The sequence below is a fragment of the Bufo bufo genome, chromosome 3, assembly GCF_905171765.1.
Source record: "Bufo bufo chromosome 3, aBufBuf1.1, whole genome shotgun sequence".
Taxonomy (NCBI): Eukaryota; Metazoa; Chordata; class Amphibia; order Anura; family Bufonidae; genus Bufo; species Bufo bufo.
Genome location: NC_053391.1, coordinates 232,668,835 through 232,696,257, shown reverse-complemented (window position 1 = coordinate 232,696,257; position 27,423 = coordinate 232,668,835). Strand labels below are relative to the sequence as shown.

Genomic DNA, 27,423 nt, shown 5'->3' with positions numbered 1-27,423 from the left:
TTCATAGGAAGACTCGCGCATGAAAACTAGCCCATTTAATTGTGGCCATGATCAGCCAACAAACACATTTATGGACTGAGTGCACCTTCCATTCAGAATAAAAGATAAAAATGATTTTTGGAAGAATGTTGCATGAGGCATTGGAGGGATGTGCTGCCAATAACGATTACATCTGAATGGCAGAGAAACAATTGAGGTAGCAATCATTCCTCCCCTAATGTACTATGCGTGGGTCAGTAAAATAGTCCAATGCAAACAAGCGCTGAACCCATTCAGGTTCCATAAGTATTCATAGATGGTTGTTGTTACAATAATGGCTAAGGAGAGTTGGCAAAATAAACCAAAACCCTTCAAGTGCATCCAACCATTTGCCATTCAAAACCTAAGCATTTGTCTAAATCTTTGCCTTTCTTTTGCTAGGTAGTGGTAGTGGCCATAACTAATTGTCCTTTATTGACTATCAAAAAGCTATCTAGTTGCCCCTCTTCTAACCCTGGCTATGCAGCCTCCTGTCAACTTCTGCCATATTGTATAGCACATCCAATATACTTTATGACTATTTAAGATACATTTGTTAGGATGCAGAGGGGTAAGGTGCCCATAATACACCTTCAATAGCTATCAGCTGACAGTTATCACTCCCAACTCCCCTTTGGGGAGAGAGAAGACAGCTGCTACCAGACTTCTCTGGTTGTGGCTTATCTCCTTGGAAAACAAAAAGAACAGGCGTTGAAGTTCAATGGTTCTGATTCTTCTGTCCTCTGACATCGTCTGTTGGGAAGAATCATGGCAGGTTTACACGGCACGATTGTTGGACAGATTATCGGGGATTAACATTCCTACAAACGTCTGTTCCAAATAATCTGCCCGTCTAAATGTGCAGCCTTTCCTACACTTGTCCATACTGGCAAGTAAATTATCACTTCTAAACAGTGATCTGCTGGCCATAAACAATGCAGCTTTATAAGGATGAACGATCCAACATCCTCATACTGTGGGAGGTGATTGTTACATGTACGGTAAATGCAGCACTTCACCCCCACTGACTGAGCATCCAGTTGTCAGGAAGGAATGCTTCCTTCCAGATTATCTGCTTTCTTCGGGTCGTGTAAAACTACCATCAGGAGCCCAAAAACTGGTTCGGTCAACAATAGTCTAATGTGCATGGGGTCCAAAAGTTTTTCTTACACCTGTCAAATTACTACAGTCTAGTCTGTCCATATATAAATAGTGTCACATATCAGTTGAGGTATGCATTGAATCTGTAATCTAAAAAAAAGATATTTTAGGGGGGAAACAAAGTTAGTCAGCACATCCCAATGTGCAGGTGTACATCACCATGGCTGAAAATACAAAGGCAAAAACAAACACAATGCAAAAACACTCTGCAAACATAAATTCCAAAATATATGAAATAGTGCCATACTCACTACAGAAAATATGTTAGTGCTAATGCTATGCTCATTGTATTAATCATTATACAGTCCTGATCAAAAGTTTAAGACCACTTGAAAAATGGCAAAAAATCATATTTAGCATGGCTGGATCTTAACAAGGTACCAAGTAGAGCTTCAACATGCAACAAGAAGAAATGGAAGTGAGACAAAACATTTTTTGAGCATTCAATTTAATGAAAACAATGAATAAACTGAAACAGGCTGTTTTTCAGCTGATCAAAAGTTTAGGACCACACCTCCAAAAAAATAATAAACCCCCCCAAAACAGAAATCCAACTTCCAAACATGAACTCAGTAAAGAGTAGCTCGGCCGTTATTGTTTCTCACTTCAAAAATTCGTTTTGGCATGCTTGATGCAAGCGTTTCCATGAGGTGAGTGGGAACATTTCTCCAAGTGGTGAAGTTGGCCGCACGAAGGCCATCTACTGTCTGGAACTGTTGTCCATTTTTGTAAACTTCCCTTGCCATCCATCCCCAAAGGTTCTCAATTGGATTTAGATCAGGGGAACATGCAGGATGGGCCAAAAGAGTGATGTTATTCTCCTGGAAGAAGTCCCTTGTCCTGCGGGCATTGTGTACTGTAGCATTGTCCTGTTGAAAAACCCAGTCGTTACCACACAGACGAGGGCCCTCAGTCATGAGGAATGCTCTCTGCAACATCTCGACATAGCCAGCGGCCGTTTGACGCCCCTGCACTTCCTGAAGCTCCATTGTTCCACTGAAGGAAAAAGCACCCCAGACCATTATGGCGCCCCCTCCACTGTGGCGTGTAGAAAACATCTCAGGTGGGATCTGCTTGTCATGCCAGTACCGTTGGAAACCATCAGGACCATCAAGGTTAAATTTTTTCTCATCAGAGAATAAAACTTTCTTTCACCTCTGAATGTCCCTTGTTTGGTGCTCTCTTGCAAAGTCCAAACGAGCAGTTCTGTGAGTTCAAGGAGACGAGGTCTTTGAAGACATTTTTTGTTTTTGAAACCCTTCAGTCTCAGATGTCGTCTGATGGTTATGGGGCTGCAGTAAGCACCAGTAAGGGCCTTAATTTGGGTCGAGGATCGTCCAGTGTCTTGACGGACAACCAATTGGATCCTCCGGCTCAGTGCTGATGAAATTTTTTTTGGGTCTTCCACTTGACTCTTTTGTTCCATAACCCTCAGGATCATTTAAGAAATTCCAAATGACTGTCTTACTGCGTCCCACCTCAGCAGCGATGGTGCGCTGTGAGAGACCCTGCTTATGCAGTTCAACAACCCGACCACGTTCAAAAAGGGAGAGTTTTTTTGCCTTTGCCATCACAACGTGTGACTACCTGACAGAAAATGACAATGAATCCACATCTTTGCACAGATTTGGCCTTTTAAAGGCATGTGGTCCTAAAATTTGGATTGCTGAAAAACAGCCTGTTTCAGTTTAATCGTTATTTTCAATTAATTGAATGTTTAAAAAATGTTTTGTCTCACTCTCATTTCTCATAATATATTACCTGATAAATTCACTCCATTGTTTTTGGTACTACAGTTTGCACAATTGGGGGGAAGGAGAGTTTTGACACAGGGAGACACCGCCATTTTGGAATAGAGAATAGAAATGTGTAGCTCAGACTGAAACTTTGTGACATATATAATCTGTCATAAAAAGATATTCTAAGTGTTAGGCCTCATGCACACGGCCGTTGTTTGGGTCTGCATCCGAGCCGCGGCTCGGATGCGAACCCATTCACTTCAAAAGATGCGGACAACACTCCGTTGCTCCGTTCCGTGGCCCTGCAAAAAAAATAGAACTTGTCCTATTCTTGTCCGTTTTGCGGACAAGAATAGGCGTTTCTTCAATGGGCCGCCCGTTCCGTTCCGCAAATTGCGTGTGCATGAGGCCTTATACAGAGTATTTTCTCACACAGACCACTGATTTATGTTGGGATATCAAAATGTATTTTATGCCACAATAAGATACTATTTGCAAACAGCATCAAATAAGTATGTAAAGTGTCCATGGAATTCATGGCTGGATTTAGTGGAGTCATGGACCGCCAATTTACATCATGATATATGACAAAATGAATGCATTGTATATATACTATTCACTAGTCAGCTCACTTCCTTTCTTGGAAGTTTCCATGTCACTTTCACTTTCATCTGCACTGTCCTGTGCACCAGAATAAGGAAACGATTACTTTCATTTTGCAAGCTCCGTCCAGAAATGACACAGCCTTTTATATACAGGATTTTAACTTCTGCCCCTGGCATTGAAAGGTTCCTGTAGACCCAAAAGAGGCGTCCTACACTTTACCGTGGTCTTGTCTTTACTACTGGAAAATAACATTAGAAAAAAACACCTTAAGAAAACGCTTTCATCACATTTTAGAAGATTCATTTCCTCTTTTGTGGATATGTCATTGATGGGCACCTACCCAACTACATGTGACCATCAGGTATGTTCCTCTTGGAATTTAAATATACTGATAATGGTATTGATTAGGGTGGGCTTTAGGTTTGAAGAAATACATTGTGGCTTTCACTGGATGAATAGATTGTACAGTGGTCTGTGTAGAATAATAGAATGGTACAAAACAAATAGGCAGCAAATAAAACACATAATAATAAAAAATATTAAAAATAATGAACACAATTCACAACAGCATTACTTCCATTATTATGTAAGTTACAGTCATTTACTATAATGCAGTCTTTCAGAATTTGTGTACTTTGGAAGACTTGCATGCTACACCCAGAAGATATATCAGGAGCCCTTATCTACGGCATGATATATTAAAGCAGCCGTCAGTTATATATATGGTGCTGATCTGTTCTTGCTAATTATTTTGGTATTCACGTCCCCACCTATCCCTTGATTGAACTTGATGGATTTATGTCTTTTTTTCAACTGTATTAGCTATGTAACTATGTAATTATAGCCTGCCAGTGATTAACACTACAAACATGTTCAATGTAGTCAAAGTGAACCTGATACCAAGAAATGCAGTATAAGGCTACTTTCACACTAGCGTTCGGAGCGGATCCGTCTGATGTTTCATCAGACGGATCCGCTCCGATAATGCAGACGTTTGCATCCGTTCAGAACGGATCCGTCTGCATTATTACTTAGAAAATTTTCTAAGTCTGAAAGTAGCCTGAGCGGATCCGTTCAGACTTTACATTGAAAGTCAATGGGGAACGGATCCGCTTGAAGATTGAGCCATATAGTGTCATCTTCAAGCGGATCCGTCCCCATTGACTTACATTGTAAGTGTGGACGGATCCGCTCGCCTCCGCACGGCCAGGCGGACACCCGAACGCTGCAAGCAGCGTTCAGGTGTCCGCTCACTGAGCGGAGCGGAGGCTGAGCGCTGGCAGGCGGATGCATTCTCAGTGGATCCGCCTCCACTGAGAATGCATTAGGGCCAGACGGATGCGTTCGGGGCCGCTCGTGAGCCCCTTCAAACAGAGCGCACGAGCGGACACCTGAACGCTAGTGTGAAAGTAGCCTAATTTGCAGGCTGCATGTAATGGAGCAGGAGGAGCTAGTCGATCGATATATACTTTAGTTGCAAATGATTCAAGAAGGGAAAACGCGTCGGGCCAAATACAATATATAGTGTTTGGAGGAAATTCAGGACCTTATTGGTAACGGGACAATAAAGAAACTACTAGAGCCGCCTAGGTGACATTCTAGGGTTTAGCCAACGATAAGTGAGGTTGCCTCTTTCAGGGAAAGTGCTTTGATTTTAGGCAGGGATTACTGCAGATATTTTTACTCTCACCCCAACCCTCTTTTTGGAGGCTCAAAGACATACCTATGCCTTGATACAGCAGAACTGCAAGTGAAACAAACTAGAAAGCTCTGGTATCTGGGGATTGCCTTATCAAGTTTCTTGTGATGATATTTCCTTTCGGTCACCTTATTTTTGGGTTACTGATGTTAATTATCCTTGTGGATGGTATCAGTCCAATCATTGCATGGCTGTGACTTGTATAACGAAATCAGATATATCAAGAGAGGGGGAATCAGTAGTTTTTTGGTATATTAATCTTAACATATACCATAAAGGTTAAGGGGTTTCTACCATCAGAATTTGTGTTATGTAGCTGACTGACATTAGCGATGCACTAATGTCAGCACTACATAAGTGTGTTTTTTACATTTGTCCTTGCAGCCGTTCTGCTAAAGTACACACTTTTATAATATGCTAATGAGCCTCTAGGTGCTATGTGGGCGTAGATTCAGCACCTAGAGGCTCGGTCCACTCACGCTTTATCCCGCCCAGGTCCTCCGTTCTGCCTGCCCCGCTCCTCTTGATTGATATCAAAGTTACATGCATCGTTGAGGAAATCCAGCGCCTGCGCCGTTCACCTCTGTATTTGGTGCAGGCGCCGACTACATCAAAGTGAGGAAGCCGGCACCAGGAGCGCGGCCTTCACTCACTGCGCCAGCGCCAAATGCAAAGGTGAACGGCGCAGGCGCGGGATTTCCTCAATGATGCATGGAACTTGGACATCAATCAAGAGGAGCTGGGCGGGCAGAACGGAGGACCTGGGCGGGATAAAGGCTGAGTGGAAACTTTTTTCTATGGCATTTATTACAATTCACAAATTACTGCAAAATGGCGTCATCTTCAGGTCCCTTCTGACCTCTCAGTCAAACATGGACTCAAGTTCATTGCAATATACACTGCTCAAAAAAATAAAGGGAACACTTAAACAACACAATGTAACTCCAAGTCAATCACACTTCTGTGAAATCAAACTGTCCACTTAGGAAGCAACACTGAGTGACAATCAATTTCACATGCTGTTGTGCAAATGGGATAGACAACAGGTGGAAATTATAGGCAATTAGCAAGACACCCCCAATAAAGGAGTGGTTCTGCAGGTGGTGACCTGACCACTTCTCAGTTCCTATGCTTCCTGGCTGATGTTTTGGTCACTTTTGAATGCTGGCGGTGCTTTCACTCTAGTGGTAGCATGAGACGGAGTCTACAACCCACACAAGTGGCTCAGGTAGTGCAGCTTATCCAGGAAGGCACATCAATGCGAGCTTTGGCAAGAAGGTTTGCTGTGTCTGTCAGCGTAGTGTCCAGAGCATGGAGGCGCTACCAGGAGACAGGCCAGTACATCAGGAGACGTGGAGGAGGCCGTAGGAGGGCAACAACCCAGCAGCAGGACCGCTACCTCCGCCTTTGTGCAAGGAGGAACAGGAGGAGCACTGCCAGAGCCCTGCAAAATGACCTCCAGTGCGTGTGTCTGCTCAAACGGTCAGAAACAGACTCCATGAGGGTGATATGAGGGCCCGACGTCCACAGGTGGGGGTTGTGCTTACAGCCCAACACCGTGCAGGACGTTTGGCATTTGCCAGAAAACACCAAGATTGGCAAATTCGCCACTGGCGCCCTGTGCTCTTCACAGATGAAAGCAGGTTCACACTGAGCACGTGACAGAGTCTGGAGACGCCGTGGAGAACGTTCTGCTGCCTGCAACATCCTCCAGCATGACCGTTTTGGCATTGGGTCAGTAATGGTGTGGGTGGCATTTCTTTGGAGGGCCGCACAGCCCTCCATGTGCTCGCCAGAGGTAGCCTGACTGCCATTAGGTACCGAGATGAGATCCTCAGACCCCTTGTGAGACCATATGCTGGTGCGGTTGGCCCTGGGTTCCTCCTAATGCAAGACAATGCTAGACCTCATGTGGCTGGAGTGTGTCAGCAGTTCCTGCAAGACAAAGGCATTGATGCTATAGACTGGCCCGCCCGTTCCCCAGACCTGAATCCAATTGAGCACATCTGGGACATCACGTCTTGCTCTATCCACCAACGTCACGTTGCACCACAGACTGTCCAGGAGTTGGCAGATGCTTTAGTCCAGGTCTGGGAGGAGATCCCTCAGGAGACCGTCCGCCACCTTATCAGGAGCATGCACAGGCGTTGTAGGGAGGTCATACAGGCACGTGGAGGCCACACACACTACTGAGCCTCATTTTGACTTGTTTTAAAGACATTACAGCAAAGTTGGATTAGCCTGTAGTGTGTTTTTCCACATTGATTTTGAGTGTGACTCCAAATCCAGACCTCCATGGGTTAAAAAATTTGATTTCCATTTTTTTCTTTTGTGTGATTTTGTTGTCAGCACATTCAACTATGTAAAGAACAAAGTATTTCAGAAGAATATTTAATTAATTCAGATCTAGGATGTGTTATTTATGTGTTCCCTTTATTTTTTTGAGCAGTGTACATCCAAACTTTCTTTAGCCTGCTAAACACCCATCTAGAGCCAGATGAATGACAATTAAGTCCAGCTGCAAACCCCCACAACAACAACAATGCTGCATTAGTTTAATTCTGGCCTGCAATCAAACATTAAAAATATTTAATCCTCTGTCAGTTGCACACCATCCAACAGAAATAGTTCTGACAGACAGCCGATGCCTCACTACCACCCCACACAATTTCCAAAGTGGCCATCTTCTTCTTCTTAACTATTTTTTTTTATGACAACCTCTACAATCACATAGAGTCTGCTATTCCGTATAAAATGAACTTCATTCTGCTTCCTTCTTTTCTATTTTCTGCTACTTCTCTCTTTAGTTGATTCTCCTTATACTACTTCTTTATTTTCTATCTTCTCTATCAAAGGTGGCTCCTCTCTTTCTTCTTCCAATCCAATCCTGTACACCTCTTACCATATTATCACTTTTCTCTTCAAAGTTTAATGCCTGTCTGTTCTCCATTGAGTTTTCTGGGATTTTCATAATGATGGTTATCCTCAGGATAGGCCATCAATATGAGATCAGTAGGGTCCTACTCCAATCAGAGAAAGCTGTTGTGCTCACTGGAGCTCTGGTGAGCGCCACGGCTTTCTCACACCTTACCAAGCACATCTCTGTCCACTCAATAGCAGCTGTGCTTGGTATTGCAGCTCAGCCCTATTCACTTGAATGGGACTGAGCTGCACCTAGGCCATGTGACCGATGAATGTGACGTCATATGACCTCGGAAGAGGCTTAAGCACTCACTGAGCACCACATCCTCTTCTTACAGCTGATTGGTGTGGGTGCCGTAAATTGGACTACTGAGGATAGGCCATCAATATCAAAATCCCAGAAAACCCTTTAAATGGGTTGTCCAGGATTCGGAACATATACCTGCTTTCTTCCAAAAAAGCATCACACTTATCCATCGAAACACCTCCATTGAAGGTAATAGAGATGAGCTGCTGCAAAACCACACACAACCCATGGATGGCGTGGCACTCTTCCTGTAAGATGGCAGCCAGGTTTTTCTAATCCTGAACAACCTCTTTAATTTCTTTCTTCCTCATATCTTTTAGCTTTTGGTGGATCACTTTACTTACCAGCAGTACCAGATTTACACCTCAGGAGCCTATCGGTGCACTGTGAAGTAATAAGTATGTTTTTTTTATCTGCCCTTAATGTATCTGCTCTTTATATCACCATGGAGGTTAGGGAGGACGCAGACAATTATTCTGAAAGATTAGGAATGTCACTGTGTACCACATTGTGGCAAATTTTGTTGGACAATATTGGTCTAAAGAAAGCTAACCATAAGGTGGTGTAAGGAAAAGTGTCTAACATGTCTAGCAAGATGCACCAATTCTACCACACAACATGTACCACTGTGATAAACCTGAAGTATCTTCTGCTTCCTGGTCTACCTTTAAGCTGTCTAAATTGAAAGTGTACCTGTACTTTAAAAACAGTTTTTGTTGTGAAATATCAAAGGTGTTGATTGATGGGGGTCTGAGTTCTGAGACACCCACAGTCACTAGAATGAGGAGAAAGAAGTGCTCACACAGAGCGCTGTCTGTCCTCGATGCAGGAGACAGACTTGACATGGGCTCATAGACTTTCTATTGAGCCAGTTTCCTGCATCAAGGAGAGAGAGCATTCTGTTTGAGGGCTTCTATCTCATTATAGCTATCAACATTTTAGTATTCATTTTAGCAATTTTATTAAGTATAGGTACACTTTAAGAAGGGACCATACAGAAATTATGCAATTCAGTTAGGTTTTTATTATGATGATCCAGAGTTACCATAGTGTAATCATTTCATTGAACTTTCAGGTACTAGTGCCCTTTATCAGGCTGTATATCCTTCTGCAAAGGGGCAATGGAATTTACACAATATTAATAAATCTTATCTTATTTTTTCTGAAAGCATCATGTCAAGTTTTCATGAGAATATCCTCTACTTTTAGAAAAAAAACTTGTTGGCTGAAAGTGAAATTAAGAAGACTCGTTGTTTAAGACTTTATATCACGTGGACTGTGTAAACAGGCAGGATACATAGCCCGTGGAAGAATATTTCACATGCTTATTGCCACGTGAATTAGGAGTCACCATACAAATAGGTTAATAGAAACCATCCTGTATGGATACTGGTATACTGAACTTCACAAGGGGCCTCACGCATAAAAACTAAACTAAAGTTAACTTTCTCTCTCGAGTGGGTGGGGAAGTAAAGAGGTTTTCCAGGACTTACGATTATAGTTGATGAACTTTCCTTAGGATAGGTCGTCAATATCAGATCCGCTCTTTTCAGAAGATCATCTCTGTACACTGTGTGGTGGCCGTGACTGGCTACTGTTCCCATTCAAGGTAATATTTCTGGCACTGCAGCTCCTTAAGACAGCTGATTCACAGGGTGCAAGGGGTTGATTTGATATTGAGAGATTGAAATTGCCGCCCTCCCTTTCATTAGAGCCGCCTACCTTAGTTCATCGCCGCCTCTCTAACGTCCGCTCTCCTCAGCCAGATCCCGCGCGTGCGCACTAGGTATAACCTGATGCGCCCGTGCGGACTCCTGGCAGCGGCCTCGTTAAGCGAAGTGCGCATGCGCTGGCCGACGCACTTCGCTCGAACCTGCGGGATCTGGCTGAGGAGAGCGGACGTTAGAGAGGCGGCGATGATCTGAGGTAGGCGGCTCTAATGAAAGGGAGGGCGGCGATTTCAATTCAGAAGGCGGCGCTGGGCACCGAAAGGAGAAGGCTGCAGCCGGGCACATTGCATCGTGAGTAGAGTTGAGCGAACACCTGGATGTTCGGGTTCGAGAAGTTCGGCCGAACTTCCCGGAAATGTTCGGGTTCGGGATCCGAACCCGAACCGAACTACGTCCCGAACCCGAACCCCATTGAAGTCAATGGGGACCCGAACTTTTGGGCACTAAAAAGGCTGTAAAACAGCCCAGGAAAGAGCTAGAGGGCTGCAAAAGGCAGCAACATGTAGGTAAATCCCCTGCAAACAAATGTGGATAGGGAAATGAATTAAAATAAAAATAAAAAAAATAAAAAGGACCCAATATCAATTGGACTCTGGCTTCACGTCAGCAGAGAATCTGGCTTAACGTCAGCAGAGAATCAGTCGATTCATGCCATAGCAAAGAATCTGGCTTCATGTCAGCAGAGAATCAGTCTCTTCATGCCATAGCAGAGAATCTGGCTTCATGTCACCCACCACTGGAAGAGGCCACTGTCACATATTTAGGCCCCGGCACCCAGACAGAGGAGAGCGGTCCCGTAACAGAGAATCTGGCCTTATGTCAGCGCAGAATCTGTCTTCATGTCATAGCAGAGAATCAGGCTTCACGTCACCCACCACTGGAACAGGCCACTGTCACACATTTAGGCCCAGGCACCCAGGCAGAGGAGAGAGGTCCCGTAACAGAGAATCTGGCCTTATGTCAGCACAGAATCTGTCTTCATGTCATAGCAGAGAATCAGGCTTCACGTCACCCACCACTGGAACAGGCCACTGTCACACATTTAGGCCCAGGCACCCAGGCAGAGGAGAGAGGTCCCGTAACAGATAATCTGGCCTTATGTCAGCGCAGAATCTGTCTTCATGTCATAGCAGAGAATCAGGCTTCACGTCACCGACCACTGGAACAGGCCACTGTCACACATTTAGGCCCAGGCACCCAGGCAGAGGAGAGAGGTCCCGTAACAGAGAATCTGGCCTTATGTCAGCGCAGAATCTGTCTTCATGTCATAGCAGAGAATCAGGCTTCACGTCCCCCACCACTGGAACAGGCCACTGTCACACATTTAGGCCCAGGCAGAGGAGAGAGGTCCCGTAACAGAGAATCTGGCCTTATGTCAGCGCAGAATCTGTCTTCATGTCATAGCAGAGAATCAGGCTTCACGTCACCCACCACTGGAACAGGACACTGTCACATATTTAGGCCCAGGCACCCAGGCAGAGGAGAGAGGTCCCGTAACAGAGAATCTGGCCTTATGTCAGCGCAGAATCTGTCTTCATGTCATAGCAGAGAATCAGGCTTCACGTCACCCACCACTGGAACAGGCCACTGTCACATATTTAGGCCCAGGCACCCAGGCTGAGGAGAGAGGTCCCGTAACAGAGAATCTGGCCTTATGTCAGCGCAGAATCTGTCTTCATGTCATAGCAGAGAATCAGGCTTCACGTCACCCACCACTGGAACAGGCCACTGTCACACATTTAGACCCAGGCAGAGGAGAGAGGTCCCGTAACAGAGAATCTGGCCTTATGTCAGTACAGAATCTGTCTTCATGTCATAGCAGAGAATCAGGCTTCACGTCACCCACCACTGGAACAGGCCACTGTCACACATTTAGGCCCAGGCACCCAGGCAGAGGAGAGAGGTCCCGTAACAGAGAATCTGGCCTTATGTCAGCGCAGAATCTGTCTTCATGTCATAGCAGAGAATCAGGCTTCACGTCACTCACCACTGGAACAGGCCACTGTCACACATTTAGGCCCAGGCACCCAGGCAGAGGAGAGAGGTCCCGTAACAGAGAATCTGGCCTTATGTCAGCGCAGAATCTGTCTTCATGTCATAGCAGAGAATCAGGCTTCACGTCACCCACCACTGGAACAGGCCACTGTCACATATTTAGGCCCAGGCACCCAGGCAGAGGAGAGAGGTCCCGTAACAGAGAATCTGGCCTTATGTCAGCGCAGAATCTGTCTTCATGTCATAGCAGAGAATCAGGCTTCACGTCACCTACCACTAGAACAGGCCACTGTCACACATTTAGGCCCAGGCACCCAGGCAGAGGAGAGAGGTCCCGTAACAGAGAATCTGGCCTTATGTCAGCGCAGAATCTGTCTTCATGTCATAGCAGAGAATCAGGCTTCACGTCACCCACCACTGGAACAGGCCACTGTCACACATTTAGGCCCAGGCACCCAGGCAGAGGAGAGAGGTCCCGTAACAGAGAATCTGGCCTTATGTCAGCGCAGAATCTGTCTTCATGTCATAGCAGAGAATCAGGCTTCACGTCACTCACCACTGGAACAGGCCACTGTCACACATTTAGGCCCAGGCACCCAGGCAGAGGAGAGAGGTCCCGTAACAGAGAATCTGGCCTTATGTCAGCGCAGAATCTGTCTTCATGTCATAGCAGAGAATCAGGCTTCACGTCACCCACCACTGGAACAGGCCACTGTCACATATTTAGGCCCAGGCAGAGGAGAGAGGTCGCGTAACAGAGAATCTGGCTTCATGTCAGCACAGAATAAGTCTTCATGTCATAGCAGAGAATCAGGCTTCACGTCACCCACCACTGGAACAGGCCACTGTCACACATTTAGGCCCCGGCACCCAGACAGAGGAGAGGTTCATTCAACTTTGGGTTGCCCCGCAATATAATGGTAAAATGAAATTAAAAATAGTATTGAATGAGGAAGTGCCCTGGAGTAGAATAATATATTGTTAAGGGGAGGTAGTTAATATCTAATCTGCACAAGGGATGGACAGGTCCTGTGGGATCCATGCCTGGTTCATTTTTATGAACGTCAGCTTGTCCACATTGGCTGTAGACAGGCGGCTGCGTTTGTCTGTAATGACGCCCCCTGCCGTGCTGAATACACGTTCAGACAAAACGCTGGCCGCCGGGCAGGCCAGCACCTCCAAGGCATAAAAGGCCAGCTCTGGCCACGTGGACAATTTGGAGACCCAGAAGTTGAATGGGGCCGAACCATCAGTCAGTACGTGGAGGGGTGTGCACAGGTACTGTTCCACCATGTTAGTGAATTGTTGCCTCCTGCTAACACTTTCCGTATCGGGTGGTGGTGCAGTTAGCTGTGGCGTGGTGACAAAACTTTTCCACATCTCTGCCATGCTAACCCTGCCCTCAGAGGAGCTGGCCGTGACACAGCTGCGTTGGCGACCTCTTGCTCCTCCTCTGCCTTCGCCTTGGGCTTCCACTGGTTCCCCTGTGACATTTGGGAATGCTCTCAGTAGCGCGTCTACCAACGTGCGCTTGTACTCGCGCATCTTCCTATCACACTCCAGTGTAGGAAGTAAGGTGGGCACATTGTCTTTGTACCGGGGATCCAGCAGGGTGGCAACCCAGTAGTCCGCACACGTTAAAATGTGGGCAACTCTGCTGTCGTTGCGCAGGCACTGCAGCATGTAGTCGCTCATGTGTGCCAGGCTGCCCAGAGGTAAGGACAAGCTGTCCTCTGTGGGAGGCGTATCGTCATCATTGGTGGTGAAGTGTGTCTGATCCGCAGTGCGACTGACCCGTGCGTGCTGCAGCTGAAACTCCACTATGGCCTGCTGCTGCTCGCACAGTCTGTCCAGCATATGCAAGGTGGAGTTCCATCTGGTGGGTACGTCGCATATGAGGCGGTGAGCGGGAAGGCCGAAGTTACGCTGTAGCGCAGACAGGCGAGCAGCGGCAGGGTGTGAACGCCAGAAGCGCGAACAGACGGCCCGCACTTTATGCAGCAGCTCTGACATGTCGGGGTAGTTGCGAATGAACTTCTGCACCACCAAATTCAGCACATGCGCCAGGCAAGGGATGTGCGTCAAACCGGCTAGTCCCAGAGCTGCAACGAGATTTCACCCATTATCGCACACCACCAGGCCGGGCTTGAGGCTCACCGGCAGCAACCACTCGTCGGTCTGTTGTTCAATACTCCGCCACAACTCCTGTGCGGTGTGGGGCCTGTCCCCCAAACATATGAGTTTCAGAATGGCCTGCTGACGTTTACCCCGGGCTGTGCTGAAGTTGGTGGTGAAGGTGTGTGGCTGACTGGATGAGCAGGTGGAAGAAGAGGAGGAGGAAGCTGAGTAGGAGGAGGAGGAGACAGGAGGCAAAGAATGTTGCCCTGCGATCCTTGGCGGCGGAAGGACGTGCGCCAAACAGCTCTCCGCCTGGGGCCCAGCCGCCACTACATTTACCCAGTGTGCAGTTAGGGAGATATAGCGTCCCTGGCCGTGCTTACTGGTCCACGTATCTGTGGTTAGGTGGACCTTGCCACAGATGGCGTTGCGCAGTGCACACTTGATTTTATCGGACACTTGTTTGTGCAGGGAAGGCACGGCTCTCTTGGAGAAGTAGTGGCGGCTGGGAACAACATACTGTGGGACAGCAAGTGACATGAGCTGTTTGAAGCTGTGTGTGTCCACCAGCCTAAATGACAGCATTTCATAGGCCAGTAGTTTAGAAATGCTGGCATTCAGGGCCAGGGATCTTGGGTGGCTAGGTGGGAATTTACGCTTTCTCTCAAATGTTTGTGAGATGGAGAGCTGAACGCTGCCGTGTGACATGGTTGAGATGCTTGGTGACGCAGGTGGTGGTGTTGGTGGTACATCCCATGTTTGCTGGGCGGCAGGTGCCAACGTTCCTCCAGAGGCAGAGGAAGAGGCCGAGGCGGCGGCAGCAGCAGCAGAAGAGGCCGAGGCGGCGGCAGCAGCAGAAGAGGCCGAGGCGGCAGCAGCAGAAGAGGCAGCAGGGGGAGCCTGAGTGACTTCCTTGTTTTTAAGGTGTTTACTCCACTGCAGTTCATGCTTTGCATGCAGGTGCCTGGTCATGCAGGTTGTGCTAAGGTTCAGAACGTTAATGCCTCGCTTTAGGCTCTGATGGCACAGCGTGCAAACCACTCGGGTCTTGTCGTCAGCACATTGTTTGAAGAAGTGCCATGCCAGGGAACTCCTTGAAGCTGCCTTTGGGGTGCTCGGTCCCAGATGGCGGCGGTCAGTAGCAGGCGGAGTCTCTTGGCGGCGGGTGTTCTGATTTTGCCCACTGCTCCCTCTTTTGCTACGCTGTTGGCTCGGTCTCACCACTGCCTCTTCCTCCGAACTATGAAAGTCAGTGGCACGACCTTCATTCCATGTGGGTCTAGGACCTCATCGTCCCCTGCATCGTCTTCCACCCAGTCTTGATCCCTGACCTCCTGTTCAGTCTGCACACTACAGAAAGACGCAGCAGTTGGCACCTGTGTTTCGTCATCATCAGAGATGTGCTGAGGTGGTATTCCCATGTCCTCATCATCAGGAAACATAAGTGGTTGTGCGTTAGTGCATTCTATCTCTTCCACCCCTGGTGAAGAGCTAGGTGGATGCCCTTGGGAAACCCTGGCAGCAGAGTCTTCAAACAGCATAAGAGACTGCTGCATAACTTGAGGCTCAGACAGTTTCCCTGATATGCATGGGGGTGATGTGACAGACTGATGGGCTTGGTTTTCATGCGCCATCTGTGCGCTTTCTGCAGAAGACTGGGTGGGAGATAATGTGAACGTGCTGGATGTACTGTTGGCCACCCAATTGACTAATGCCTGTACCTGCTCAGGCCTTACTATCCTTAGAACGGCATTGGGCCCCACCAAATATCGCTGTAAATTCTGGCGGCTACTGGGACCTGAGGTAGTTGGTACACTAGGACGTGTGGCTGTGGCAGAACGGCCACGTCCTCTCCCAGCACCAGAGGGTCCACTAACACCACCACGACCATGTCCACGTCCGCGTCCCTTATTAGATGTTTTCCTCATTGTTCCCGTTCACCACAATTTTGAGAATGGCAAATTTGGGAATAGTTTTTCAACCCAGAACAAAAAGTCTGCTTTTACGGTCACTACAAATAACTTGACCAGCTAAAACAGTACAGATTTGGTTGAATAGAAATGTGAGGCCTGTTTTTTTTTTGCGCTGTGTGACAGGTATAGGTTTAATCACAGAATTAGACTTCTATCTGCACGGTAGTGTGTGTCTTAGGTTTTTCTGAATGACACTATCAGCACCTTCAATGTAAGATATCCTTTTTGGGATAGATTTCAAGTAGGCCTCATATACCAGAAACTAGTTATTTTGAGAATGGCAAATTTGGGAATAGTTTTTCAACCCAGAACAAAAAGTCTGCTTTTACGGTCACTACAAATAACTTGACCAGCTAAAACAGTACAGATTTGGTTGAATAGAAATGTGAGGCCTGGTTTTTTTTTTGCGCTGTGTGACAGGTATAGGTTTAATCACAGAATTAGACTTCTATCTGCACGGTAGCGTGTGTCTTAGGTTTTTCTGAATGACACTATCAGCACCTTCAATGTAAGATATCCTTTTTGGGATAGATTTCAAGTAGGCCTCATATAGCAGAAACTAGTTATTTTGAGAATGGCAAATTTGGGAATAGTTTTTCAACCCAGAACAAAAAGTCTGCTTTTACGGTCACTACAAATAACTTGACCAGCTAAAACAGTACAGATTTGGTTGAATAGAAATGTCAGGTCTATTTTTTAGGCGCTGGGTGACAGGCTCAACTTGCCCCTGATGTAGTATATTGCCAAAAAATAACCACACTGTTGATGGTTAAATGCACTTGGGTGACACAGGCTCAGCCTGCAGCTGATGTAATATATGGCCAAAAAATAACCAGACTGTTGATGGTTAAATGCACTTCGGTGACACAGGCTCAGCCTGCAGCTGATGTAGGATATAGCACAAAATAACCACACTATTGATGGTTAAATACACTTGGTGATAGCTTGTGCTGGCGCACCACAAGTCACAAAATGGCCGCCGATCACCCCAGAAAAAAAGTGATCTAAAAACACTCTGGGCAGCCTCAAAAAAGTGAGCAAGTCAATATTAGCACTTCAATGATCCACAGCTGCAGACCGATCACAGAATGAAGTCTTTTGGAGGAGTTAATCTGCCTAATCTCGCCCTAACGTCGCAGCTGCAACCTCTCCCTATGCTTGAATCAGCAGAGTGACATGCAGCGCAACGTGACCCAAGCTTATATAGAGGCTGGGTCACATGCTGCACTGGCCAATCACAGCCATGCCAATAGTAGGCAAGGCTGTGATGGCCTCTTGGGGCAAGTAGTATGACGCTTGTTGATTGGCTGCTTTGCAGCCTTTCAAAAAGCGCCAAGAAAGCGCCGAACACCGAACTCGAACCCGGACTTTTACGAAAATGTTCGGGTTCGGGTCCGTGTCACGGACACCCCAAAATTCGGTACGAACCCGAACTATACAGTTCGGGTTCGCTCATCCCTAATCGTGAGACGTCCCCTTGGACACATTTGTGACGTGAGTGACAGGTTATATAAACCTGTTTTATATGATTATAGAGCCACAGGCGCATTTGATAAGGTCACTTTAGGATTCAGTGTATTAGTAGGGACCTCACCATATGTTTAGGTTATACTGTAGGCCTAAATTCTGATGACAGAATCCCTTTAAGGATTTGTAAACTTTATATGTATGTATTGCATAAAGGATGTCATCAGTGTTTGATCATGGCTGTCTGACGCACAGGACTCCTCTGCCGATCATCACAGGGGCTGCAGTGTGCCTGCAAGCTCTTTATCCCCTTCATTATTTCCATAATCATGGCAGCTCATCCCTACAAGTGGCTGTGTCTGGTACTGTTTATACAGATGAGCCACTGTGCCTGTGTCAGCCATCAAGAGGATGCCATGCTGCCCTCATTAGGATGATCAGCAAGGGTCCCAGAGGTAGGAATGCTACCGATGATGGATAGAATAGGCCATCAATATGTCACAGCCCTGGTGAACCCCTTTAATGAAAGAGAATTCTGTGGCCATAGGGACTAATCCAGTTGCCTATGGTCAAAAAATGACCGTTGGAATCTGACTGGTTGCTTTGGATGACATGGACATGCAGCACTACTGACTGTGTTGGTTTTTGGAAACACTCTTGGCATGGTCTTAGACGGCTCAAAATGTTTGCTAGTTGCGTCCCAAGTGTCCCTGAAAACGATTCTTAAAACTAGGGTAGTATGTTTATAAGGCAAAAAATATTTTTCATTACTTGGAGGTCCATTTTAATCATTGTGTACGCCACTGTTAGTGTGTATGAGGTAATTGCATAAAACTTTATTTTCTCACTGGCCATTTAGGGGGAAATTTATCAAACTGGTGTAAAGCAGAACTGCCTTAGTTGCCCAAAACAACCAATCAGATTCCACCTTTCATCATTCAGAGTTCCTTTGGAAAACAAAAGGTGGAATCTGATTGGTTGCAATGGACAACTAAGCCAGTTCTAACTTTCACCAGTTTTGATAAATCTCCCCTTTAGTTTCTATTAGTTTAGAACCGCCTCAATGAAATACCATACAGACTACATGCCTATGTGCATGAATACTATATAGCACAGAAGTGAAAACAGGGAAAGTGAATAAATTGTAGCATAATAAACTGCAGGTAATACCTGAATATGTTAATTTACATACATGTATACAGTATTTTCAAGAGCACGTTTCCTTCAGGTTACTGCTCTAAAGGCTATGTACACATACAGGGGCATTTTTTATGATCGCAATTTACGCATTTTGGGCTAAAAATCTTTTTTTCAATTGGTCTTTATTGAAAATGTTAAGCCATTTCTGAGATACAGGGGTTAAAAATCAGGTTGTCACTTTCTGAATTCCATCATCTGACAGCTCGTGTGTAGCTCTTGTCTCTTATCTCCTGACCTCATAAACAGGAGATCACAGATAAAAGCTACACATGAGCAGTCAGATGACAGGATTCAAAGAAAACAGAAAGTGAAAGTTTGCAAAAAGACAGATTTTTAACCAGGTGTCCATAGCCTTCAAGAAAATTAGTAATGTCCTTTTTAAGGTCCATCCACAGCTGTTGGAATATGCAGCAGAAATGTCTGAAAGTTTTAGCTTAGGAAATGGCTGTGGATTTCACCTCCATTGCACAGGGAGAAATGCACAATGGAGAGCCGCAGTATATATTGACATGCTGCAGATTTCATATCCACACCGCACATCAATTTAAACTGAAACGTTTTTACGCGGAGTGTGGATGTCTTAAAATCTCATCCACTTTGCTGGTACTGTACAATGCAGCAACTTTGCAGCAAGAATTCCAAGACAGCAAATCTGCAACATTTCAGCCATGTGTGGACATACCTTTAGACTCCATTGCAGTTCTGAAAAGCTTCACTACAATTGCTATAGTACACAATCTAGTCTGTCACTTTATATAAAGCCCAGTGTTAAGGATAAAAACAAATCAGAAAATGAAAGCAATTTCACTGTAGTTTCTTGCAAAATCTGGCAAAGTTGTGCAGCACAGATTCTACAAAGTACTCCTACATCTAAATACAGTGGCGTATCTTCAATAGAGGCAGACCATGTGATTGCTACACGGAGTGGGGGGGGGATTGCGGGGGCAGCTCTCAACTCCTTCTTTCTCTTTCCAATGTAAATCGCTACATTTTCAAGCAGCCATCACTGGGGGGAGTTCACTGCAAACAGATTAATACAGCTTCCATTTCAGTTAGTTGTAACGGCATAAATTCCTATACATTAAGCTCCCCCTAGAGGTGGCTGCAGGCAGGCAGCTTTATAATAGGAGGGAAATAGGAGATTTTTTTCCAGTTGCCTGGTATAAACATGAACATGTTTGTTAAAATGTTTATGAAGTACCTGTTCTTTTTCCGATATAGAAGTCGGTAAAAATGGGTGAGGTCAGGTGTGACAAATTTGTTTTATTTTAAAAAATATTCTGCTTTAAAAAAAATTTTATTTTTCAGAAATTTGGGGCATTGCTTTTGCATTCAGCATTGTTGAGAGTGATTGACGCACCTGTAGGGTTGAGAGGACCCGAACCCGGACTTTTTCACTGAAGTTCGGGTTCGGTGTTCGGGTGATTTTATTATTTTCTGTTATAACATGGTTATAACGGAAAATAATAGCTTTCTTAAGACAGAATGCTAAATAAAATGGCCATGGAGGGGTTAAAAATAAAAAATAAAAAATTCACCTCATCCACTTGATTGCGCAGCCATGATCGCACAGGTCTTCTTTCTTCAGGACCTGCGATCACCTCGCCGCGCTTACCACGTGGCGAGCGAGGTGACGGCATTGCAGGTCCTGCTGAATGAAGATAGAATCTTCTATCTTCATTCAGCAGGACCTGCGGTGACTTCACCGCGCTCACCACGTATTTAGCGCAGTGACATCATCGCAGGTCCTGAAGAAAGAAGGACTGCGCGATCATGGCTGCGCAATCAAGTGGATGAGGTGAATTTTTTTATTAGTTTTAATCCATCCATGGCCATTTTATTTAGCATTTTGTCTTAAGAATGCTATTATTTTCCATTTTAACCATGTTATAACGGAAAATAATAAAGTGAAGTTAGGGTCCCCATTGACTTTAATGGGGTCCGGGTTCGGGGTCAAGTTCGGGTCCAGAACCCGAACTTTGACCTGAAGTTCGGCCGAACCCAAACTTCCACGGGTTCGCTCATCCCTACACACCTGGGTGGGGCATGGGAGATCATACTTTTGCCATAAGTTTTGCTAAGGGCTATATGTTAAAGCATAGCGGGCTTGTTGAGAGAACTAAACCCAGGTCTGATTACTGGAAAGGGAGACTTTATAAGTACTCTAGTTTACTGATCATATTGAACAATAGCAATTAACATATTATAACATAATTAAATACGGACACAATTCTATATTATGTTGGCAAAACAAGTGTGATTATAGCATAGTGGATTATATTATTCCCATGATCAATCATCATACCCTTTCCGTAGAAATTGTTGCACCCATGGGTACTTGGATGACATGAGGACTTGTAGCCAGTGGCGTACCAGCAATAGATGCAAACCAACTTGTTCTTCTCTTACCCTGTTAAAAACACAGCACTTTCACGCAGTCCCCACTAGGAGGAGCTCAACTTAAAGAGATTATTACAACTTCTACTTGTATTAATTCCTCTTCACTGAGCTCCCCATGGTGGCGGCAGCAGGCAGCCAGGAAGCTTTGTAATAGAAGAGAAGCAGGAGATTTATCAATGTATATTTTCCAGTTTTCTGGTGCAACTACATTGAGAAATATGTTGTTCAGAATGAGGGCAATATATTTAAAGCACCCGTTTCACTTTTTTGGACATAAAAGTCAGATAAAGTGGGTAAGGCCAAAGGCAACTTTTTGTTATTACTTGTATTTAATTAATATTTCTTCCACTTGATAAAAAAAACAAAAACTTAAATTTGTCAGAAATCTGTTGCCTTGCCAATGTTCTGCATTGCCTGGGAGTGATTGACACTCATACAATGGGAAAAAAGGTGCAGGGGACCCATGCTAAGTTTTGCTATGAGGCCCTTTGAGATCTGTGTATGCCCCTGCTTGTAGCTATAATCTCTAATCATTCTAAGGAACAATAAATGCCAGAAATACAACATGAGTAGCAAGAAAGTGAAACCATGATGGTGGTTCTCGCCACCAGGAAGAAAAGCAGTGGCATGCAGCAACAAAGAACAAATATGAGTAGCTAATTGCTGGCCATAGGGTTATATAAAGTCAGGCAGTAACAAATATAAGAATCATAGAGGCTAATACATATAAGACATAAATAACATTTGGAAGAGAAAACTATTCAAATGCTGAATTGAGATGCAAGCATGCTGCCAGGGATTTGGTTTTGAACTGTAGGGCCATGGGCTGAAGGGAAGGGGTTAGGTTAAGAAATGGGCATTGGGAGGTGGGGGGGTTTGCCGTTTGAGTTTTCGCCCCTGGCCTTATACACAGTCAATAGTTGTTGGCTGAACGATTGTTCGGCTGATGGCTGTCTCTTCTCGTCTCCTTCCCAACTGTTCCATACACGTTCAGTTCGATCAAGATCATGTCAGATTGGAGGTAGGAGAGAGCTGCTGGTGGAGGCTTATATCATCGTAAAAAGACTCCCGCACTCAAAGTAAGATGCAAGTGATACATGTCTTTAAGGCTACATGCACACGACCGTATGTGTTTTGCGATCCCCAAATTGCGGATCCACAAAAAAAAAGATGACATCCATATGCCATCCATTTTTTGGGGCGGATCTATTGTAACAATGCCTAAAACGGACAAGAATAGGACATGTTCTATTTTTTTTGCGGACCCATTGAAATGAATGGGTCCGCATCCTATCCGCAAAAAAAACAAACGGAACGGACAATGAAACAAACAACGTTTGTGTGCATGTAGCCTTATTGTGTAGACTCCTAGTACAATCCTAACCCTTTTTGGCCAAAGCCCTTTATCAGGTACCGAAGTGCTGCACTATGCTGTGACAGTGTAATGGTGCTGTAGAAAAGGGAAAACCGCCCTGGAGATTGGAGCTCAATCAAATCGAATCAATTTAGTGCCATTCTTCAGGGCTCTTTTGCGCCTTTACTACAGCATCATTACACCGTCACAGCATAATGCGACACTGACATACGTATGTGCTGCTGAATATATGTCCCGTACATACAGTACACAAATGATATCATTGAGTCCTTAAAAACACATTGCTTTTAACAGGGATTATTTGCTTCTATTGCCTGTGGTGGGGCTGCAGGGAAACTGAATAATTGATGTAGATCTCCACATCAGCTGATCTTTGGTGATCTCACGAGCTTGTCACCCATTATACATATAAAGTATATTATGCATATAATAAATGTTCTATGTTTGCACGGATGCCTACTTAGCACAGACTAGTAGAAGAATGGCGCCCTTCAGGTAAGAGAAAAAAGATGCTAAAATTATACTTTTTTCTTGTAATTATGCTTTAAAAACTGAGAACACAAGTTTCTGTTCACATGTAGTCATGTGTAATTGAACTCTCTTTGTCCTGCTTCTGCACTAATTTACAAACCTACAACTGGAGCTCCTTAACAGTACCAGGTGCAAATAAAGTCACAACCACAGCACTCCATACTAAAGCCACGTTCCTCCATGCAATGGTATGGTCCCTGAGAAATCACAGTAATTATTATGCCTCTTATGTTTGCAGGAGAGAATAAAGGCAATCCCTCCACAAACCACTGCAGTATCTCCCCAGCACAACCAGGATGCACTTGACTATTGTCAATCACATTGTTCCTTTATCGAAGAAGTGATTTGTAAAGTTCCCGGAAGTCTCAGTAAGTAGAACATATGTCATGCAAAAAGGGTTATGTGATGCAAAAAGAGCCCAAAGGAGTGTATAAATGGGGCTCCAAGTGCCCAACTGGGCGGGCTTTGCTTTGGGCACTTGATACTGCAAACCCCACCCAGCTGGCCCCTTGGGAGATGTTTTTCAGCAGTTTTTCCTGGAAGTACACACAAGTATGTTTGCAATGCGTTTGCAAACGTCTGTGGGGCAATGCTGTTACTTATATTGGTGAAAAAGATATGACAGACTCCCTTTAAGCAATATTTGAATATTAATAAATTAATGTGGGGGGTTGAGTCAGCACAACCCGTATGTAGGTGCATATCACTATAGCGAAATACATATACAAACGGAAAATGCAAATGTGATCGCACACTACATCCAGCACTCTGCCCTGCCTCCATGCTGGATGAGACATTGGTGTACATTTTGGCCAAAGCGTAATAAGCCACTCACCGCGTCAAGGTCGTCTCATTTGAGTGGTCCCTAACACTTGTTCCTACCTGTTTATGGGCCATGACAGCCACATAAAGTCCAGGGAATGCAGGTCAGCATGCAAGCCAAGCACACTCTGCTTTTAACCCTGTCCGGTGCCATTACAGCTTTCATCGGATCCAGGGATGCAAGTACCAACATGCATGCTGAGCCCACCATATACTTCTCCTGGAGCCAAATGGCTACTGGTAGGTTCTATATAAGCAGACTCAGTTTTATACTGACTTTAAAACCAGCCTCCAGGACAGATTGACTGGTCAGGTGTGCATGACTCAAAGGAGATCGCCACGCCTCCAATATAAACTACAAAGAAAAAATGTGGGGGGTTGAGTCAGCACAACCCGTATGTAGGTGCATATCACTATGGCGAAATACATATACAAACGGAAAATGCAAATGTGATCGCACACTACATCCAGCACTCTGCCCTGCCTCCATGCTGTCATGGCCCATAAACAGGTAGGAACAAGTGTTAGGGACCACTCAAATGAGACGACCTTGACGCGGTGAGTGGCTTATTACGCTTTGGCCAAAATGTACACCAATGTCTCATCCAGCATGGAGGCAGGGCAGAGTGCTGGATGTAGTGTGCGATCACATTTGCATTTTCCATTAATAAATTAATGTTTAATACATGTTTGATATGAATTGAGCTATAATGAGTATTTATGAGGTCAGAGATAAAAGCTACACATGAGCTGACAGATGACGGGATTCAAAGAAACCACACTGTTACAGCTTGCAGTCAGACTAATTTTTAACTCTTGTATCTTAGAAATGGCTGACCATTTTTTATAAAAGCCAATTGAAAAAAAAAAAAATTGCCTAAAATGAGTAAAATGCAGTCATTAAAAAATTGCCCCGAAGGTGACCATAGCCGTGCTACCCTTATACTATTTAAGGTCACCATTCTTTGGACATGCATTAAACTTTACTGGTAACAGTACAGGATGTCAACTATGTAAATGTTATAAATGCTAAAGGTGTGTGTGACAACCACCAACGTTCCCCTTCATGCACAGATTTCCAGTTATGTGACTAGAACTTGAGGGAAGACTCATTTCTCAGTTTACAGAGGTGCGGCTTTGTAAATACAATGGGGGTCATTTATCAATAATGGTGCAATATCCGCCAAAAACATACTAACGTAACAAATCGAAAATGGTTGTTTGTTTCACCTCATATATCAAAAGGTGCACACCGATTGTAAAATGTGACTTTTTAAAATATCAACTTGATTATCCGCCTATTTCTCTTGATTTGCGACATTTTAACATCAATAGCACTAAAATGAGACCTTTTAAACTGAAATGTGCCATTTCAGCCACCCCCCCTCTCCAGACCACACTTGCGACTTTTGAAGCATATTTGCGACATTTCCAGTGGTAAATTGTGACTTGTCTCAGACTCAGGACGTTTTTGACAATTTACAATTTACTGACAAAACCCTGCCGTTTAGCTCATTTATATCATCCTGTTTTAATACTTACCTGTCACTTGTTCCCACAACAGATTTTTTTTTTTTGCATCTTTAGGCCATAATTGGCCATACGGCTGGCTTAATTGTCCGCAACAATTTGAGCCATTTTGCTGATAAGAGGATGATAAATGAGGCGTAATATGCACCAGTTTGATAGCCCCGTCCACTTTGACATTTACGCTGGGTTCACACCAGAGCGTACTGAACGTACGCTCTGTATGCGCGATTGTACTGGCATTTACAATCACGCATACAGAGACAAGCGAACGCCCAGTGTCGCGCGTTCCCGGAAGTCTATGTACGGGAACGCGCGACACTACGCCCCAAAGAAGCTCCTGAACTTCTTGGGGCGTCGGGCGTTTTACAGCGCGATCGTACGCGCTGTAAAACGCCCAGGTGAGAACCATGCCGATAGGGAAGCATTGGTTTCTCCTTGTTGAGCGTTTTACAGTGCGTAGGAACGCGCTGTAAAATGCTCAGGTCTGAACCGGCTGTTAGAACTTATTTCTGGCATGATACATTCCTTATGGTCAAAATTCTGGAGAAAACTGTTGATATATTTGGTGCAACTCATGCTGCTATTCTTTTTGGCACATTTTACGCCATAATTATAGCACAACATGCTTAATGAATGTCCCCCAATGTGTCATAGCTCTGATCTTTGGTTGACTTCATGCAGAAAATTTTAATGATTGACAGCCTACACTTGAAGAAGTTAATTTTACCTTTATGTTTTTGGAATTCTGACCATTATATTATGGATTTCAGGAATACATCCATCCCTGTGGAGCAAGGATGATGTAATTCAATGGCTACGATGGGCCGAAGAAGAATACTCTCTGCAGAAAACAGATGATAGCAAGTTTGTAATGAATGGAAGAGCTCTGTGTATTATTACAAAGTTTGATTTTAAAGTCCGTTCTCCTAGTTCAGGTACTACATTATCCATGGTTGACATTGTGTGTGCTTTATTTTTGCCATATTAATACAGATAAAATGTATGTAATCTAAAGTCCGGTAATGCAGCGCTCACCTGTGCATCGTTGCAAGGAAGCACAGACACAGCCTGGACTCAGCTGTGGTACGACTTGAATGGAAAAGATTACGGTGAAGTCCAGCTTCCCATAAAATGCAGTTTCTAGAGATGAGCAAATTTCTCAAAAATTCGATTCGGTCGGTTTGCCGAATTTTCCTAAAAGATTCAATTCGAGTTTACACTGCGTGCAGAATTATTAGGCAAATGAATATTTTGACTACATCATCCTCTTTATGCATGTTGTCTTACTCCAAGCTGTATAGGCTCGAAAGCCTACTACCAATTAAGCATATTAGGTGATGTGCATCTCTGTAATGAGAAGGGGTGTGGTCTAATGACATCAACACCCTATATTAGGTGTGCATAATTATTATCCTTTCCTTTGGCAAAATGGGTCAAAAGAAGGACTTGACAGGCTCAGAAAAGTCAAAAATAGTGAGATATCTTGCAGAGGGATGCAGCACTCTTAAAATTGCAAAGCTTCTGAAGCGTGATCATCGAACAATCAAGCGTTTCATTCAAAATAGTCAACAGGGTCGCAAGAAGCGTGTGGAAAAACCAAGGCGCAAAATAACTGCCCATGAACTGAGAAAAGTCAAGCGTGCAGCTGCCAAAATGCCACTTGCCACCAGTTTGGCCATATTTCAGAGCTGCAACATCACTGGAGTGCCCAAAAGCACAAGGTGTGCAATACTCAGAGACATGGCCAAGGTAAGAAAGGCTGAAAGACGACCACCACTGAACAAGACACACAAGCTGAAACGTCAAGACTGGGCCAAGAAATATCTCAAG

General features: G+C 44.8%; 1 protein-coding gene across 1 annotated transcript in view; it reads left to right on the top strand.

The window, feature by feature from the left end:
• The first annotated feature begins 3,651 nt into the window (after positions 1-3,651).
• The window catches only part of LOC120995059 (transcription factor ETV7-like), a 61,532-nt gene continuing 37,760 nt past the window's right edge, over positions 3,652-27,423 (top strand). The window contains exons 1-3 of the mRNA XM_040424031.1: positions 3,652-3,885; positions 23,480-23,609; positions 26,364-26,528. Coding sequence (XP_040279965.1) covers positions 3,844-3,885; positions 23,480-23,609; positions 26,364-26,528 — 337 coding nt within the window. The 5' untranslated portion in view covers positions 3,652-3,843. The remainder of the gene's footprint in view (positions 3,886-23,479; positions 23,610-26,363; positions 26,529-27,423) is intronic.